Here is a 19375-nt window from a genome sequence, read left to right on the forward strand (position 1 = left end):
AAAAAGAACACAGAGGACACCTCACATATTTTCTGCAATTTTATGCACAGAACTTTCATAGACAGGATTACATCTTTTAGCCTCCTGTAGTTTCCATTGAGTACACCACTCTCCTCTACCAACACATGCTTTATCTAACTGTCACGGTCTGCGGAGACAGGCCGTGTGGTGGTGTGTGTGATGGACCCAGGTGCGTACACAAGTGAGTAGACGGGAGTGAACTTAACAGAAAGCGAGCCTTTATTATGGCTGAAGACAAAGTGTACAAACACAGCAGGGATAGCGTGACTAAACTAGACTATAACTAAACTGGGAAAACTAGTACTGTGACAAACTAAGAAGACTCAGAGACTATGGTGATAACTGCAAAGACTGACCGTGAAAACATGGAGGTGGGAACACAGACGACACATGAAACACAGAGACTAAATACACATGAGGGGTGATCAGGGGAAGTGGCCACACATGGGAGCACAGCTGACACACATGAACCTAAAGACAGGACAGGAGAAGTGAAACTAAATATACTGACATTGAATACAGACTTTCAAAGTAAAACAGGAAACATGGAGATTAGACATGACGTGAACTAAACATAACCACGCAGACATGACTCATGACAGGTAGACGCACGAACCAGGGAGACTGAGTACAGGGGAAGATGACAGAAACGACAACATGAACTTGGCAACATAAGACACACAGACATAAACACATGAAGGGCAAAGGAGACTTAACACAAGGGCAATATAATTACAAATGAGCTAGAATAACTTAATGAACCTAAACAAACAATAAACATCAAAATAGACTAAAACTCAAAACACTGGGTCGCACGACCCCAACAGTGGGAGATATTTTAATCATGTCGTGGAGCTGGTGGATGTTAGAGACCTTGGTTAGAGACCTCCACCTTCCATTTGAGGATGCCCCACAGATGCCCAATAGGGTTTAAATGGTAAATGGCCTGTATTTGTATAGCGCTTTACTAGTCCCTAAGGACCCCAAAGCGCTTTACATATCCAGTCATCCACCCATTCACACACTGGTGATGGCAAGCTACATTGTAGCCACAGCCACCCTGGGGCGCACTGACAGAGGCGAGGCTGCCGGACACTGGCGCCACCGGGCCCTCTGACCACCACCAGTAGGCAACGGGTGAAGTGTCTTGCCCAAGAACACAATGACCGAGACTGTCCAAGCCGGTGCTCGAACCGGCAACCTTCCAATTACAAGGCGAACTCCCAACTCTTGAGCCACAATCGCCCCCAGTTTAAGTCTGGAGGCTTGCTTGGCCAGTCAAGTACCTTTACCCTCAGTTTATTTAGCAAGGCACTCGTCTTTTTAGAGGTGTGTTTGGGGTTGTTATCATGTTGGAATACTGCCCCGTGGACCAGTTTCTGAAGGGAGGGGATCATGATCTGCTTCAGTATGCCACAGGACATGGTGGCATTCATGGTTCCTTCAATTAACTGTAGCTCCCCAGTGCCAGCAGCACTCATGCAGCCCCAAACAATGACATCCCACCACCATGCTTGACTGTAGGCAAGACACACTTGTCTTTGTACTCCTCACCTGGTTGTCGCCACAGTAAACTGTTTGTAAAGGCTTTATTGTGCATTATCTTTAGAAGAGGCTTCCTTCTGGGACAGCAGCCATGTGATGCAGTGTGTGGCGTATGGTCTGAGCACTGACAGGCTGACCCTCCACGCCTTTAACCTCTGCAACAGTGCTGGCAGCACTCATACATCTATTTTCAAAAGACAACCTCTGGATATGACGTTGAGCACTTGCACTCAACTTCTTTGGTCGACCATGGCGAGGTCTGTTCTGAGTGGAACCTGTCCTGTTAAACTGCTGTATGGTCTTGGCCACTGTGCTGCAGCTCAGTTTCAGGGTGTTTGGCAATATTCTTATAGCCTAGGCCATCTTTATGTAGAGTTCTTTTATTCAGATCCTCAGAGAAGTCTTTGCCATGATGTGCCATGTTAAACTTCTAGTGACCAGTATGAGAGAGTGTGAGAGCAATAACACCAAATTCAACACACCTGTTCTCCATTTGCACCTGAGACCTTGTAACACTAATGAGTCACATGACACCAGGAAGGGAAAATGGCTAATTGGGGACAATTTGGATATTTACACTGTTATACAAGCTGTACAATGACTACTTTATATTGTATCAAAGTGTCATATCTTCAATGTTGTCCCATGAAAAGATACAATAAAATATTTACAAAACGGGTGTATGCACCCATATGGAAAAGATATATATAAATCTTATAAAGTTTGTATCTGTCTTGTGCAAAACTTGTATGAAAAGCATACAAGAGTGAAAACAGATATAAGATCCCTTGAAAAATTATATAATGAAACTTTTATGTTTTGGATACTTACTAAAACAATATATGAAAGTAATGAGAAAGTGGCCACTTTCATGAGTAAATCATGTAAGTTTTTACTATTTCTTTTCCATATGGGCACTTTTGTGAGATACTGTATACACAACAGGCAATGATCAGAATGTCTCACTCACCATTACCATCATTAAAGCTACTGTTTGAAGAAAATGAACATACAATATACAACTAACTACTGCGTATGCAATGCACGCAAAAAAGAAAAAAATAAATGCGATGACATGTCATGTATGAACACTGGAACACCCCTCTCATGAGATTCTCTTTAAGCAGGCCATTATGGGATTTCTGGGTAAGGAAAACAAAGTAAGACACTACTGAAGGGTGGGTAAACCAATCATGTGTGCTTTTAGCAAACATAATCATTTAAGTTAAGAATTTTCAGTGACTGTTTGGTTTTGACTAAGACATGTTTATTTAGAAAAGAAAAAAGAAACCCAAATGCATTCTGTTTAATCGCATCATTATTTGTGACTTGTATTCTCATCTTTGTTATGTGCTGTACAATGCAAACTTAGGATGATGAATGGTTGGTCCATCTGGTATTTCCTGCCCATATTCCGTTTTTCCATTAGTCATCATTTCTGCTGTAACTACCCACCTCACCCTCAGCCCCCAAACAACAGCCACAAGAAACGAACGCTGTCAAAACACTCGTTAACTTCTTTGTTTAAATAAAGCCCACACTCAGTGTAAATACCCAGAAGACCACGCTGGAATCTAAATTGTGACCACACAAATACCACTATAGTCAGTGAAGTCAACTGGGGAGTTAAGCTTTTTACAACTTCCATAATTAGTAGTCCTGTTTTTATCTCATTTTTTAAAATGTAATCAGCTGTTTCACAGGGAGTTTATCAAAACTGAACTGCACTACTTTATAGTGTTTACGGTACATTTATGGTCTGACTAACACTTGGAGTACTCAATGAAAGACCAAGGTAAGCAACTCTGTTCCATGTAAACTCAACCTAGTCTGCTCAGTGGTATTGTTATGGTTGTAGGGTCGGGATCCAGAGCAGCTCTTTACTTCTCTCACGTTATAACAGTTTTAAAGATTTCTGCTAGGCAGGAAGAATGATTTAGAGAGCTGTGGCGCTGGCCAATACACAGGGCCGTCCACACTTCTTTTACCACTAGTATGTATTGTCTTCTCAAATGGCAATATAAAAGTAGGAGGCCATTTCACAAGACAGTGGAGTGCTGTGAAAAACAGTCACACAAATTTAAGCTATAGTTTTGAGTAAAAGGTCCCTGGCAGCTGTGGCTCCAAATCTCTCACCCCCTTTAACTGTCACATAATGGCTGCAGTGATGTACTGCAATGCCTGCCCAGTACTTAATGGTTATCTATTGCTGTACAGTAACAACAGGGCTCCTTCTCCTTAATATGCCACTTTTGCTAGACTAAAATATGGAGGGACCTCTTTACAAGCACTCCACAAAAATACTCTGTCTTCGGGTGAACACCTCACTCTGTTAACACAATACATAGACTGACGAAATGAAGTGAATGGCAAAATAAGAGATGGGATTCAACAGAAAACTGCCCCATTATACAAAGCAATTAATCAATTACTGGGATGGAATCAATATTCCCCGCCCAGTTTGGCAGCCTGACAGCACTCAGGTGTAATTAAAATTGTTGCTATTGACAAATCAAGATGGATGGAGCGTTTGCCGCCTGCACTGATCAGCTCTGAGAGTGATTCACTCTGTGTGGCAAACCTGTGGGATAGGTTTTGTTTTTTATGTGTGTGCGTCTACAAATGTGTGATCGGGTATCGCATCAGTGAACGTGTCGCACGGTGTCAGTAAGGCTACAATTAGCGTCCTTAAGTTGAGGTCAAGCACAAGTGATGCACGAGGTCAAATCCCAGTGTCCAAACATCCATTTCACTCTGCCACCTTCTATTATCACTGGGTTATTCCCATTAAGCTGACTGCTAAGAGTGTTAAATAATTTAGTCATGTGTAAAGTCTATCCAAGCAAATGATGATCAAGATGTTAATTTAATCTCATCTAAATTTAGGAAAGTGCTCAAGTGTAAAGTATACAGAAAAGCTATGAAAGTATGTCTTTCTTTCAAAGTGGAACATTTTCTTCCACCTTTCAGAGTCACAGATAAAATAGGAATCTCAATTAGGAGGTGATATCAGATTCTAAGCCTTTAAGATGATACCAGCAGGGTAGCTGAATGTGGTGATGGATGAGCAGCTGGCTAAGAAAGCAATCAGGAGCTTGTCAGCCTTCAAGGGACAAAAATGTCACACACAGACTCACAAAAGTTTCAAATAAAGGCTTTGATTAGCTTCCAGTTAATTGGCGATGCTGCGATCACCTTTTTTTTTTCCCCCTTTCCCCTCTGCCTCATTCCATCTTTGACTATCTTTCTTTTCACATAAGACAACATTTATAAATTACATCTGCAAAAAAAATTATTTCAACAGTGTTTACATGAAGCTTAGCAGGAGTCAAAGGAACTCTTCAAAAGCAATATCAGAGGCGTCAATGATCAGTGCAAAAACAAAAATGCCAGAACATTCTTTTTCTGAGATGTAAGACATTTATTATTGAGGGATCCATGCCTTAAATCTCTTGAGACTGGCCCTTAAGCATTAAACAGAACAAAAAACGGAAAATAAGAACAATGTTTCGTGAATTTGAACACAATTTTCAAAGAAGTGTCACGAAGGAGTAATTTATTGCACTATTAAAAAAGGAAGACAATTTCAATCCCACACAGCTAACGCATTAAAAACGCATCCCATTAGTCCATTTCTGGTTTTTACTTCTCAGTCAGTTAAAAGGTTAACATATTAACACAGTGAAACAAATTAGCAACTGCAGAGAAGGCAATGCATCATTCAGTATACTTTTCTTTTAAAGCTTTAGAAAATAAAGCCTGTAATTGTCAAGTATATGAAAAATTAAAGGAGTGCTTTCTATGCCACAGGCAAGTGGTAAAAGTGAGGCAGGAAAATTAAGCGATATACAGAATCTTCTATAAACTATCTGACATATAAAACTCTGATGTCCTGGTTGCTTTCTTAGGAAATGCTATAAATTTGTGAGGTTTAAAGAAAATCTATTTGTTTGTGTGCAGCTTATGAGCTCTGGGATAGCTTATTAGCTGTGAAAATTGTCAGAATGCTGACTTCCACATTGGTGCTTTGTTCTACAGAGAAGCAGTATAGACTATACGTTGCCAGCTCTCACTCGAGCTTAAGACCAACAAGAAAGGAAGGATGCACTACCCTCTGCTGCTGTTCAGCAGAAAATTCTCAAGGAGGTAGACATCCAAATTAGTTAAAAACTGACATCAACAAGCTTACCAAGTACCAATTTATTTATACAATCAACTAGGGGTGGGGGAAAAAAATCGATAATGTGTAGTATCGTGATATTTTGTTTGCTAATAATGTATCGATACCGGGACAGCAGAAATCGATATTTTGTTACAAAAAAAGTTTTTGTGGGCTGGAACATGCTCTGCTCCTTTTTCTGAGCAAGAATCCTGACATTCCTTCACTGTCCAAATGTGTTTAACTTTTGTTTTGGCAGCAATAAACATGACAGTTTACTTATTTTAATTTAAGACATGTTTTATTTTAATTAAGTTTAAAACTTTTTTATTTAATGTAAAATTATATTTTGTTTTAATTTACTTTCAAATTCCTCAGTTGCTGAATGGGCTGCACAGTTTTCATAAATTGCATAATTCAGAATAGCTATAATTGTACCAGATGGTTGCGTTCAGTTAAGTTGGACTAGACTGTAATACAAACCGTTCAGTTTATAAAACTGACTGAAATGAGAGAAAGACTGAGTGCGAGACTTTGATATTAGATAAAATGAATATTGATAAAGTTTACCTTTATGTACAGAATCTGAATATCGCAAAATATTTTTAAAAATTGCAATAATATCGTATCGTGCGTTAAGTATCGTGATAATATCGTATCGTGGGATGTATGGTGATTCCCACCTCTACAATCAACCAATCGTACTGGGAGAAAAGTGATACACACAGACCTGTTCACATTTTCCCTGAAATCCTTTAGCATGTTTCTCCAACTGGACCAGTCCTACACAACAATTGTGACCAAATGCACCCAATTCTCTGTAAAAGAAAAGCCTAGAAGATGAAATGCATGAGATGCTTATTCATAAAAGAAAGAAACCCGTTTTGATGAGATACCTGGAGAGAAAGAAAAATCTCCTGTATCGAAATGTTAAAGCAGCCCCACACAAACATATTCAAATGTCATTAGATGGTTGAATCTAAAACACTGCCTTAGAAAATAGAAAGCCCATTCAGACCCAAATGAATAAACACACTCATTTTGTATATAATGTGTGAGTAATAGCTCATAACGGCAAGGTTATCCTTCAAATGGATCTGGACGTGGAAAAAGACTCATGTTCTAATAGTTCTCTTCATTCCACAGTATTATTATGTAAAGCACAAAAATGTATTCTCTCATCAAATCAAAGCACCCTACAAATCAAAGTTAAGGCAATTACAATCTTATTCCACCCTTTCAAATGGCAACAGCTGTTTCCCCATGGTCAAAATTGCAGCATAATTGCACACGGTAGCATATGGTTATGGCTGATTAATCCAACTGGGGGTGAAGGCCCATTATTCCTGCATGGGATGGGTAAATAGGCAGTGGATCCGAGTGCTGGATAGACGGGTAATGGGATGGCGAAAAAGGGAATGGGCCTTTGATGAGATGTCTGTTAAAAATGGCGTGATTGTCAGAATCGATCAGACCCTCTACCGTCCTTATCTAAGTCTTTAAAATGATCTGCTTGTCATCCGGTTTCTTCAACACAGGGTAATGCCAGTGGTGCAAATCTATGCAGAAAGGAGGAACAGTTTAGTCCGAGCCCCTTTTATTATACGATATGTATTGCTGTGGGCATTTCCAATTTAATCCCCCTTCATGAACTCCATGAACTGGTATTGGGGACATTATTGTAGCTCCAGGGGAACTCGGTGTGTATGCCAGAGATGTGATAGTTAAGACTGCTTACTGGTTTGTGGGCTTAGACTGGCCACCGCTTGTAAACAGATGAACACCCACAAGCCCATAGAGCTAATGTATGCATTCAAATTCATAGTTCACCGGCAAACACACTCACACAAAACACATCCCCTAGGGAACAGCAATTACAGGGTTCATAGGTGGTTTCCAAAGCCTCCAGCCAATCTGAGTGCATTTCAATTGTAAACACACAAGGATCCACATGAGTGCGTTGGGTTTGGGGGCCTCCTGAAGCTAGTGTCACTCTAAGGTCTGTGCTCATTTCCATCTAGCCAGATGAGGGATGATGATGGTAAACAGGCCTTGACTGTGCCTCCCCCCTGCCTGTTGCGGGTTGCATAATGTCCCACTTAAACAGTGAGGGAAAAGTTCAAGTCTGTAATCACATTCATACCTCCCGCTTATTATTTTGTTGAAGTCTTTTTGGAGTCCAATTTGAAGGACGTAAGCAAGAGCCGATCATGCTCACTACAAGGTATTGTGCACTGGAATCCCACGTGTGTGGCACAGAAGTACAGAAGGCCCCCAGATGCTAATTTAACAAGCTGCGAGAGTGCACAAGTGTGGCTTGGCTTGCCTCAGCAAATATGAAAAACACAGGATATGCTTTCAGCACAGTGATATTAAAACAAGGTGGAATGCCCTACTGTAAATCCTTCAATCCATTCGCAGTGCATAAACCTTGTTCATGCCGAGGCTTTATTGTTCCAGCTCACAAACAGTAGATCGAAAGGAGCACAGGCTTCAAAAGGGGAAAAAAAAAAAACAACCCTAAAAAACACTGTAGTGTTCTTTCTGAAAAGCCAAGCACAATAAACATGTAAGCTATCAGTGTTCTCCATACCGTACATCAAAGGGTAAATACTAACACCTGTAAATAAAGGTGCAAAGAACGCACAAGCTCAGCCTTTACAAACACATTCTTCAAACCACCTTCAACTTCTGCTGTGCATGAAAATGTGCACCCACAAACACGGGGAACAAATGGAGCAATAATTTCTGTGCAGGTAATCTAACTTGGCCTAGTGCAAAGCAGAATGATCAAAGAAGAACATGTCAGAGAAAAAAAAAAGACAGTCAGCAGTGCTGGTTTAATCCAGTATAGTCACTGCCCCAATTAGACTATATGACTGAACAATGAAGCCAACTCATCATCACTACTAAAGCCAAAAGGGAGAAAAGTACACCCTCTGTTTTTGGATTCACAAAAATATTCAAATTGCTTTCAGTCATTCAGCAATGACCCTTGTCTCGCTCAGTGTATACTGACAATTCCCAGCTGGTCTGGGTGGCCTCTTTTCCCATTCCCAGAAGCCAAATTAATAACCACGCAAAGACAAATAGGACAGCCATGGCAAACAGACTCCTTTGTGCCATGTTCCAGGCAGTGGGCAAAATGACAGCGGCTTAAAGAGACTATTTGTGAATTAGGCTACTACATCATTGCCTCAGTTTGTTCTGGTCAAACTGTCTGGACTGCACAGCACTTAGAATAGCATAATCTGAAATTTCCAATTTTCCAATATAATGCCTCTTTTTGAGGTTACATAGCTATTTCCAAGAGAGGAGCGGGTTGAAATTTTAGGATTTAACTTCTTACAATGTTCCATGAACTAAAAATGAAAAAAGGGGAGAGTGTCTGGCATGCCAATGGGGGAATTTAGGGAAGCAATCACAGATCAGAAAGTTGTGAAATGGTATTGATTATTCCTTGCTATTGTTACTTTGCAGCACCCTCTAGGAAGTGAGCCACTGTTGGTGGCTCCATATTTATGCCACCTCACTTCACGTTAAACTCTCATCCTTTTTTTCCCATCTAAGCGCACCAATTTTTACACTATTTTGTCACAAAGATCAAACAGCAGACGACCATAATCAGGATCATTTTCCTCCTCTTCCTATTCTTCTCCCTCCGCGATGATTCTCCGGGGAAGTTGGTTCTACATCACAAAGAATTGTTCATCCTAATTAAACAATGCATTGTGCAATTTAAAGAATAGCCTCTGACTCAAGCAAAAGTGCCACTTGTGAGCAATACAAGTTTACAGAAGACTTCTCACGTTGATTGTGTGCAGAGTGTTTCTTTATATTTCTCTTTGAAGTGTTTTTTTAAACATATATTTAAGCAATTAGTACGCTCTGTCATAAATTTTCAAAGACCATGTGTGGCAATTTAATAACATAGTCCCACTCTTAACCTTTTTGGCTGTATGGTACTGGAAAATTGGGCCAAGATCAATAAATAAAAGTCCCACTTCAAAAAGCTCTGAAAGTGCTATCCAGAGAGAAAAACAGAAGGTCTTTAGTTACACCTCTCTCTTAGACTTGCCACTACTACAGACCTTCGGTGGGTAGTTTTGTTTTATTGAATGTAGCGCAGTGAAACTCTAGACATCCCTCTGAGAAATCTATCACTGGACTTTGACCATGAGTTTTCTTGCCAGCCCTGAATACTAAAAGCGATATGTTGTGACCTTTTGCCAAAGTGCTGGCTGCAGGGATCTACGAAAGCCTCGCTTTTTTTCCTCTCCTTCCCTTTGAAAATCATTTCACAGGGCACAGCTGCTACAAGGAAACAGAGATCCCCAGTCTGTCAATTAAGATGAGTGACAAATCAGGACATTTGTAGTCTGGAGACATTCTCTCAACCCCTCTGTCTCCACAAATCATTCTCAGTCCAATCTCAGTTGATTCCTTTTTTTGGCTTAGCTCAATTCACTTACTTCAACTTTGTTCAAATCCATAACAATAAGTTTCAGTAATCCTACAAAGAACATGTGTACTTGCTACTAATAAAAATGTGATACACAAAAGACCAAAGGTGACTGTAAAGGGTAACAGGAAATAGATTAATAGTCTTGATTTAAAGTGTCCCTTGCTCTCTATACACAGTGTTTCAGGCACTTGCAGTCGGAGTTTTATCTCCAAAGGGGCTGGAAATTACCTTCTCAAGTGTGGGCAAATAAAACACACAATGACCATTTAGTGGAAAGGATGAGACACATCAAGGTAACAGAAATGCAAAAATCTCTATCTCAACATTTCTCCCTTGAAAATGCAGCTTCACCTTCTCCACTGATTAAGTTACTAAAAAAATAGCTGATGACCACCTTCAATTAGGGCTGGGCTATATCATACCGTTCATGGTAATACCGGTGTAATTTTGGGCAATGATAGGAAAATGACATATCGCGATAGAATATGGGTAAAACGCGCATGCGCAGTGCCTATGTTTACATACACACATGGCGGCGACGAAGAATGAGAAGAGTGAAAGTGGATTGTTGAATGAAACGGATGAACCAGAATTGGTTTGTAAAAATGCTGCAACTTCAGTGGTGTGGAACTGGTTTAGCTTTCGTCCGTCAGATACACAACAAAGCACTACTTTTGGTAGCGCATGCTAGCGGGCCGTCGTTATTGCCGTGTTGTTTGGAAAATACGGCACACTTAAAACCAATCCTTTGATTTTTCTGAAAATCGACAGTGCCCCTTATAATCCCGTGTGCCTTATGTATGAATTCTGGTTGTGTTTACTGACCTCGAAACGATTTTATGTGCTACACGGCGCTCGAAAATCTGTCAAATGTTTTAGTGCGACTTTGCTAAGCTACGAAGCCACACCGCTTGATGGATTGTCAGAGCATTACGGCTATCGTAGGCGGAGCCTCGCGGAGTGATACGTACTGTGCTTTAACATAATATTACCGTATTGTGTGTGTATAACCTCTTTTTAAGTTTTGTGGATATTATACATGGTTATGCTGAGGATATGTTGGCTAATTTCCACTGGAAATGCCTTTTGGTTAAACTGTCAGCAAGGAATTTGCACTGTTACATTTTTATATAACTTTAATGCACATAAAAAAACAGCTGCTTGTTTAAGGGAAAATACATTGATGGGGTTTTTTGCAGTAATAAAGTTGTGGAGTTGTAAAGTATTTTGTCTACTGTCAATTATATCGTCAGTTATATCGTTATCGCAAATTTTCAAATGTATATCATGATAAATATTTTTCGTCATATCGCCCTGCTCTACCTTCAATTATTCAGCCTTTTTGTTGCTTGTAATAAGAATGTGTTAAATTTTACTTTCATCGAAACGAGTCAAGAGCTTTTCCCAAAAGGCAACCATCTCCTTTCATTCACACAATTTCAATCAACTTTCCTCTAAGATTGAAAATGGAAATGACGCACTGCACTTCTATGATTGTGTCAAGATTCATGTCCAATACATTAAGCTACAAACACACCACAGCTCTAAAAATGTTGTGGCTGATTCCTGCGCCATGTCCTAGTAGCGCCACGCACCCTGTCATAACCACGCTTACTAATGTTAATCTGAGTGCCACTCCTCTGACAGAAGGAAATCCTGAAGTCCCTGCGAAGCTCCTCGAGTTGAGCTGTAGCTAGTCAACATAATCTGCAGACGTTGAGTGACGCCGATGTGTCTGTGCCAAACATGACATTCCAATAGAGTCCTCCCCTGCTGCTCAAAGATCCAAAATAGACATGTTAGAAATGACAAAACCAGCAGGCGAGCCCAGCATTGTCTCGGCATGACCTCAGTAAGCGAATGAGAGTGAACAGTGGGGACAGACCAGACAGCTCTTATAACTGTCACTTTAAACACAATATCCAGACTGAGTTTGCAGAAAGGCTTTTTTATTCAATTTCAAGACAAGAGTGTGTTTATGTGTCAGTAACCAAAAATAAGGTGTTTAAAAGTTAAAGGGTCTTTGTTTAAACCACGGAATACTTTCCTATTTTGGATAAATCAGAACTACCGATGGACTAAATGCAAGTTTTTTGCCATCAGTTTCATCCTGATGTACATCATTTAATAATGAGACATTTTTTTACTCTTTTCCCTGCCACACAATGACGATGAGTGACAATGTATGAAATAAAAGGACCGAAGAAGATCCCTCTTTGCTCACCAAGCCCTAAAGCAAGACTTCATAGCACTTTGGTCTGATGAAGGCTGTTCTCCCATCGTTAAAAAGCTGTTTTAGCAGACTGGTCATTAAAATATGGCAAGCACTGGCTGACATGTCCATCCAGAGGCAGGCTACTTGCCTCATCATGTTCTTTAATCATCGGGTGGAAAGAGAGCATCCCACACTGGGGTCACTTTCAACGAGCTGCACTCTGAATGGTCTGAAGAGAGTCCAATTAAATCCTACATTTTCTGACCCAAGAGCGACTGTGTGATGGAATCTGAGAGCTGCTGCTGGATGGATTGAGCAGAAAGAGAGTGAGAGTGATTGCAAGCCTTCATCCCCAACATACATAGTCACATGCATGCATAATTTCTGTATGCATCAGTGCATAACCACAGAAAAACTCGCAAAACATTCTCCCCGGGCCACCTCTGTAAATAATGTGTTCTTATTTAACTTGCTTGGTTAAATAAGCATTCAGAAGGAAAGAAAGAAGAGTGGGGCAAAGCATCTAGAATCAGATACAAACAGCAGGAGAGAAGCAGTTATAGGAAACGAGAAAGCAACGATGTCAGGACTCTTAATCCCTAGGACACATGAGTTATCAATCTGTTGTAAATGTCAAACGCGGGGATATGCCCCTGTGAACGATGGATATCTGCCTTGTTTGTTTGTGTGTGCACATTTTTTTTAAATTCATCTTTCCTACATTGTATTGTTAAGTAAGCCCCACAAGAGTCTATCTTGAGCGGCAATACTCTCTCTTCATAGAGCCATCAGTACCTGAATCCCAACAACCTGAGCGAGAGGTGGTGCAGCAAAGGAAGGCAAAGAATGAGAAGATTGTCATCCTGAGACTGTCACTGTCTCTTGATCCATGTTCAGAGCACATATGTTTGAACATATATACTTTGAGCATGCCTGAATGAAAGGTCGAAGAGACACAGTACAAGAGTTCCACTTTGTGCAGTGTGTGATGACGCTTTGAAGTGTGAAGAAAGAGGACAACCCTCAGTCAAGTTCATCATGTTTCCATTTTCATTTTCTAGCAATTTTCCAGGCTCTACCTCAGCGAGGAACCCCTGGAGCAACAGAAAGGACCCATGGTGCAAACTCCTGACCCCACTAAATGTGCGTTTGAATCAAAGTGACAGTAATGTACACGTTAATCTCCCGGAGAAACTAGGTTTTCTTTTAGAATAGTTTAAAAAAAGCAACCGACTTTAGCAAAACAGCATAAAAAATAAAACACCCGGCAGCTCTGTGATAGGTGGGTAAAAATGAAAGGAAGAATGCCTAAGGTTACAGTAGACTCTCTTTCTGGGCACCGAGTCTCCACAGAAATATTACAGGAGATCTTGTGGGATTATTGCGCTGAGAATTTGACTTGTGAAAAAACAGATAATAAAAAAGAAGATAAACGCCACCGATTCCCTGTGAACTGCCACACTTGGCTGGTGCTTCCCTCGGCTCAGGCTGCATAATTCTCAGAAAACCAATTAATTTTCAGCATTTGATACTTTACCTCTCTGTGCCCGCTCTAATCGTTGCATTTCAATATGTATGTATTTGTTTGCCGCGCTTGTTTGCCGTGCAAAGTTTAGTTTCCTGCGGGGAAGAGTGATTAATTATTTCGTACTTATTAATCAGCTTAACATTTCAACAGCTTGGCTCGTAATGGCACGTGACATCAGAGGGGCTCATTACACATGTTCAAACTGTAAAACAAAAAACAGCAGTATAAAATAAATAAGAGTATTCGTTAAAACGGTCTTTTTTTTGAAAACTTGAGAAGTCTTAAATGTGTCTCATTAGATTCTAGACTTCACCCACATCGGTGTGGATGAACTCAATGAAGTTTGATATACGTTAAGTGTGGGGAAAAACTAAGCCTATTTTAAATGTTTATTAAAGCGCAAACGTGAGAGTGGTGCCACATTTAACAGAGCTCAGCATCTCACTGATGTGAAGCCTAAAGAGAAAATTGTGGGCTACGTGCAAAAGGATGAAGACTGCAAAAATCCGGTGCCACACCACACCGGAAAGGGTTCCATATTAACATCTAACACAGCAGGTAACTACAAACACCAATGGGCCGGTGTGATCGGTTCATCGGTACAGTGGCGATCCAGCACTCTTCTTACCTTGAGGTTGTGCGCAGTGGATGAGTAAGGAAAAAAATAAAATCCATGCGACGCGCCACATCGATCTGTTAAAGGAGTCCTCAAACATGGTCCCAAACCGGGAGGACTGGACAACAAGTGCCCGGTGAGCTTTAAGCATGCCGTAGTGGCCGAGTCCCGCCGTGGCTGTGGTGCCGTTCGTCTGCTGCTTGATTCTCTGTCAGGAGGACCTGCGACCACTAAAGTCGAGCAGAGCGCACCGACCCCGGAGCGCAAAACCAAGCCTCTGCCGTAGCCTGTGGCGACCGGAGAAATTCGGTCAAACTGTGTGTTTGTTTTACAGTCTAAGTTCGCTGCAGTTCCACGAGCCTCGTTGATTGTAAAATCTTTCCGTAGGAGTACCGAAACAGAGCGCGTTTGTTTATCTGAAGGATGCAACTCAATCAGATGAATCCAGGTTAAGTCCAAGTACAGTCTGTCTCTTGCTGCACCTGTAAGAAGGAAAGCTGCACCTCATAGAACACCTTTCCCCCACTTACACGTCGTGCGTCCTTGAGATGCTGGTTTGTTCTTTTTCTTCGTCTTCTTCTCTTTACTTAACTTCCTCCTTCGCCTTGTTCCCGGCGGAGTGCTTAGGTGTTTTTGTTCTTTCTCTTTTCTTCTTCTCCAAAGCGCAGAACAGACTTTTCCTCGAATCCTTTCCTTTCTGAAGAGGAGCGCCACAAATGGAGCACACCCCCCGTAAAGTTCCTCCCCAGAGCGCACCGTCAAGGTCGCCAATTTGCTTTGACAGGAGCGGAGAAGAACTACAGCAGTTCGCTGAGCGGAGAATGGGGGGCGGTGGGGGGAGAAACTTGCATGCAGTCACAGGATGAGAGTGGGAGCCGTGCCGTAGAGGAAAGCCCGGTTGCCGGTGCCTCGGATGAGGACGAGTCCCGGGTTCTTCGTGAGGTAACGGTGGGATCTGATGCTTCAGCAGCAGCGCAGCGCATGATGCCACCATGCGGCCATGCGCAAAAACACATCTCCTGTTACAATACAGCCAAGCACATGGTTTCAGGAGAGGATTTTATTGCTTTCCACATTACACAAAGGTGGAATGAATATAGTCCTTTGTTAAAATGATTTAAGGAGCATGCGTCCGGCTTGTGCTGCCAAGAATGTAGTGGTTCTTAGGGTGCCTGTGGAGAAATCACTATGATATTTCTGCGGGGATTTATAGGCTAATGTGTCTGAGTTTACTGACCTTGTAGTACTTTTTATCCCCCGTGGTATCATTAGAGGGATTTATATTTTGGCTGCATTTTAATACTTTGAGCTATGATACTGTATGTTTTTGTAGCACTTTCTGTATTGCTCTTTTCCTTTTTTCGCTGAGGCTACAGGATGTAATTCTCGATGCTATTTGAGGTGCATGGCATGAATATAAAAGGCGCAAATGGGTGTGCTAAGTCGTTACACAGCCAAGACTGAAACTGCTGCATGTTATCTTCTCTGTGTGTAGGAGAAGGAGGAAGACAAGGAGGAGGAGGAGGAGGCTGTGAGAAGAGAATCGTTGGAAGACAGAAGGAGGAAGAGCAGAGAAGGGTGGCTGGTGAGCAAATGTTTCCAAAATGACAGTATCAGTAAAGTGGAAGTCAAGGAAGAGAATGAGAGAGCCTGACTGAGCAAATGTTCATGTCCTGAAAATGACATTGCCTTGCCAGGAGAAAACAGGAGTGCTTAGTGTTTGTAATGTTTTTTTTGTTTTGTTTTGTTGTTGTTTTAACAAATGGCGAGGCCCATCTAAGCCACCACAGGGCAGCTTGGAAATAATGCACCATGATAATAGCTTCTGCTATTTCTGCACAAGAGTTTCAGCTTCCTTTTAGCTTTCTCCTTCTTATTCAAAAATGCGATACCTTGCACAAAGTTAATAATAGGAGAGTTACCATCATGAAAATCAAGATTGAGTGCTTCCCTGGCCAGCCTTAGGGCATCTCAGGAAACCAGTTATGATTTTTCAAGTATTTACTGTGACTGAACTCAGCAAGAGGGTAATTTTGAAAATCCCTGGACACAGTATTTTGAGCCATAGCTTTCTGCAGACAAGTGGTAATCCATTTGTTTGTGTGTTTGTGTCTGTGTGTGTGTGTGTCCACCCCGCACCCCTCCTTTCCCTGCAGATGCCAACAATGCCAGGTGTTAGCTCCTGGTGTTGTTGAGCAACGGCTAGCTGTGATCACAGGTGCTAAAGTAGCTTAGTGCAAGCTGTACTCACTTCAGAATGAGACATGTTATTTTTAACTAGCCCAAGTAGTAACCGTGCAACTGGTAATGTTTATCAAGAGTTAGTCGGGTGCAGTAATTTCAAGTTATACCAATGTTTAAAACACACAGTTAAATGGCATTTTTGAAAAAAGGAGTTAAGAGAGTTAGAAAAGAATCAAAAATGTGCAGTAAGTGGAGAAAATGCATTCAATTTTCTCTAAATGACCGAAATGGTATCATTGCAAGTTCTCAAATGCATGTCTGTGTACATGTTTAGACAGCTTTGTGAGGACAGAAAATTGGCATGCTACTATACTTGTGGGGACCAACAGTCACTTATGGGGAAAAAATGCTCGTCCCCACGAGTTTGAAGGCATTTTTGAGGCTCAAAGTGTGGTTTCACTGTCGGGGTTACAATTAGGTGTGGTTAGGTTTAGGCTGAGGGTTACGATAAGGCATTCATTTTTGATGGTTAGGGTTAGCGGCTTGGGAAGCATTATGTCAATGCAATGTCCTCACTAAGATATGAAAACAAGTGTGTGTGTATCTCTCTGTGTGTGTGTCTTACCATTGTTCCTCACAATTGATTTTCATTCATTTTTTGTTTTGCAGAATGATTGGACATTATTTCAAGTGATAAAATGCATGATTGGGAGCAAAATGCCTTTAAAACACATTAAAAAAAACACCCAAATGGTAAGTTTTGGGTTATTTTTGGTGATGTGTTCACACCTTTTGCTCCACAGCTTATCAATGAACACATTTTTTGTTACCTATTTCAATCTGAACCTTTGAGTGTGAAGTGCAGCATTGACCACTCTTTTCATTTCATTTCAATGAACAAAATAAAAGACAGGCTTCTAAGCTCAAATTTCCACCTCTCTTTTCGGAGGCCTTAAGGAAAGCAACACATTAAAAGAAAAAAAGAGATGGAGAGACATCGTTGAATGACAAAAGGCATTGCTGTTTGCTCAGACCAAAAGTCTGACTGGCAGTTCTGACTTTCACCTGCATTTGGTAAGAACTTGAAAAGCACGACTATATATAGATGGAAAAAAAAAAACACAGCAAAAGCTTAAAAAGTGAAGTGATATCAGAGGAATTTTCTATTATGCCCAGATGGAAAGAGAGCGAGGTCAGAAAACCAAGAGGAAGATAGGCTGGAGGGAAGACTCTTGAATGCTTCAGAAAGGTCCCTGAACTCCACCTCCTCCTCCACACACACACACAAACATTTCCTACTCTGCTGTCCTGATATAGAACTAACCGATATAGAAAAACCCCAGTGATAACTGGAGAGTACTACTGGATTCATTAACCTCCAACAATATTTTCGTATGGGATAATATAGCTTGTGAAATGATGACACGTAAGAAAAAAAAAAGTAGAAAAGTAGAGCAGCAGATCCAGGTCTTTAAAGGGTTTACAACTATTTATGAAACATTTCTCACACCATTAATATTTCTCTGTCAGTTAGAGCTTGGATAGGCATCAAAGGAGTATGGATTTTCTTAACCAAAAGGAAAGCTCCATCCTCTCCTGCATCACTCTGGCCAGTCTTGCTGGAGGTTTAATGAACTGGAACGAGTGGGGGATAATGGGAATGCAAGCACAGCGGGAGACCAATGGGGTGATGAGTGGTTCTTATTACCTGTGAGGCCAATTACAATAAAGATCTGTCAAAATTTCCCTTTGATAGAGGAAGGCCCTGTTGACCATCTGAACCACCCCAGTCAAAGAAACACAATATAGAGAACGGAATAGTTTAGATGAATTATTACGTTCATTTAGGTTCAGGCCAGTTAAAGTCTTGGAATCTTTAGGAACTTGCCTATAAGCAGTCTTAGTCGTACTCAAACTACACGTCGGGTTTTGTTGTTTGTTTTTTGACACACACGCACACACAGAGTACAGTGGGGCAAAAAAGTATTTAGTCAGCCACCGATTGTGCAAGTTCCCCCACTTAAAATGATGACAGAGGTCAGTAATTTGCACCAGAGGTACACTTCAACTGTGAGAGACAGAATGTGAAAAAAAAATCCATGAATTCACATGGTAGGATTTGTAAAGAATTTATTCGTAAATCAGGGTGGAAAATAAGTATTTGGTCAATAACAAAAATACAACTCAATACTTTGTAACATAACCTTTGTTGGCAATAACAGAGGTCAAACGTTTACTATAGGTCTTTACCAGGTTTGCACACACAGTAGCTGGTATTTTGGCCCATTCCTCCATGCAGATCTTCTCAAGAGCAGTGATGTTTTGGGGCTGTCGCCGAGCAACACGGACTTTCAACTCCCGCCACAGATTTTCTATGGGGTTGAGGTCTGGAGACTGGCTAGGCCACTCCAGGACTTTCAAATGCTTCTTACGGAGCCACTCCTTTGTTGCCCGGGCAGTGTGTTTTGGATCATTGTCATGTTGGAAGACCCAGCCTCGTTTCATCTTCAAAGTTCTCACTGATGGAAGGAGGTTTTGGCTCAAAATCTCACGATACTTGGCCCCATTCATTCTGTCCTTAACACGGATCAGTCGTCCTGTCCCCTTGGCAGAAAAACAGCCCCATAGCATGATGTTTCCAC

At 41.2% G+C, this 19375-nt stretch overlaps 1 protein-coding gene across 7 annotated transcripts in view; it reads right to left on the minus strand.

Annotated features, from left to right (window-relative positions):
* sdk2b (sidekick cell adhesion molecule 2b) overlaps positions 1-15518 on the minus strand; it is a 292041-nt gene extending 276523 nt beyond the window's left edge. For all 7 annotated transcript variants that reach the window (XM_085170970.1, XM_085170968.1, XM_085170966.1 and 4 more), the window contains exon 1: positions 14562-15518. In XM_085170970.1, the coding sequence (XP_085027096.1) occupies positions 14562-14700 (139 nt within the window). In that variant the 5' untranslated portion in view covers positions 14701-15518. The remainder of the gene's footprint in view (positions 1-14561) is intronic.
* Positions 15519-19375: the final 3857 nt, after the last annotated feature.

This window comes from Neolamprologus multifasciatus, chromosome 8, assembly GCF_963576455.1.
Source record: "Neolamprologus multifasciatus chromosome 8, fNeoMul1.2, whole genome shotgun sequence".
NCBI classification, from domain to species: domain Eukaryota; kingdom Metazoa; phylum Chordata; class Actinopteri; order Cichliformes; family Cichlidae; genus Neolamprologus; species Neolamprologus multifasciatus.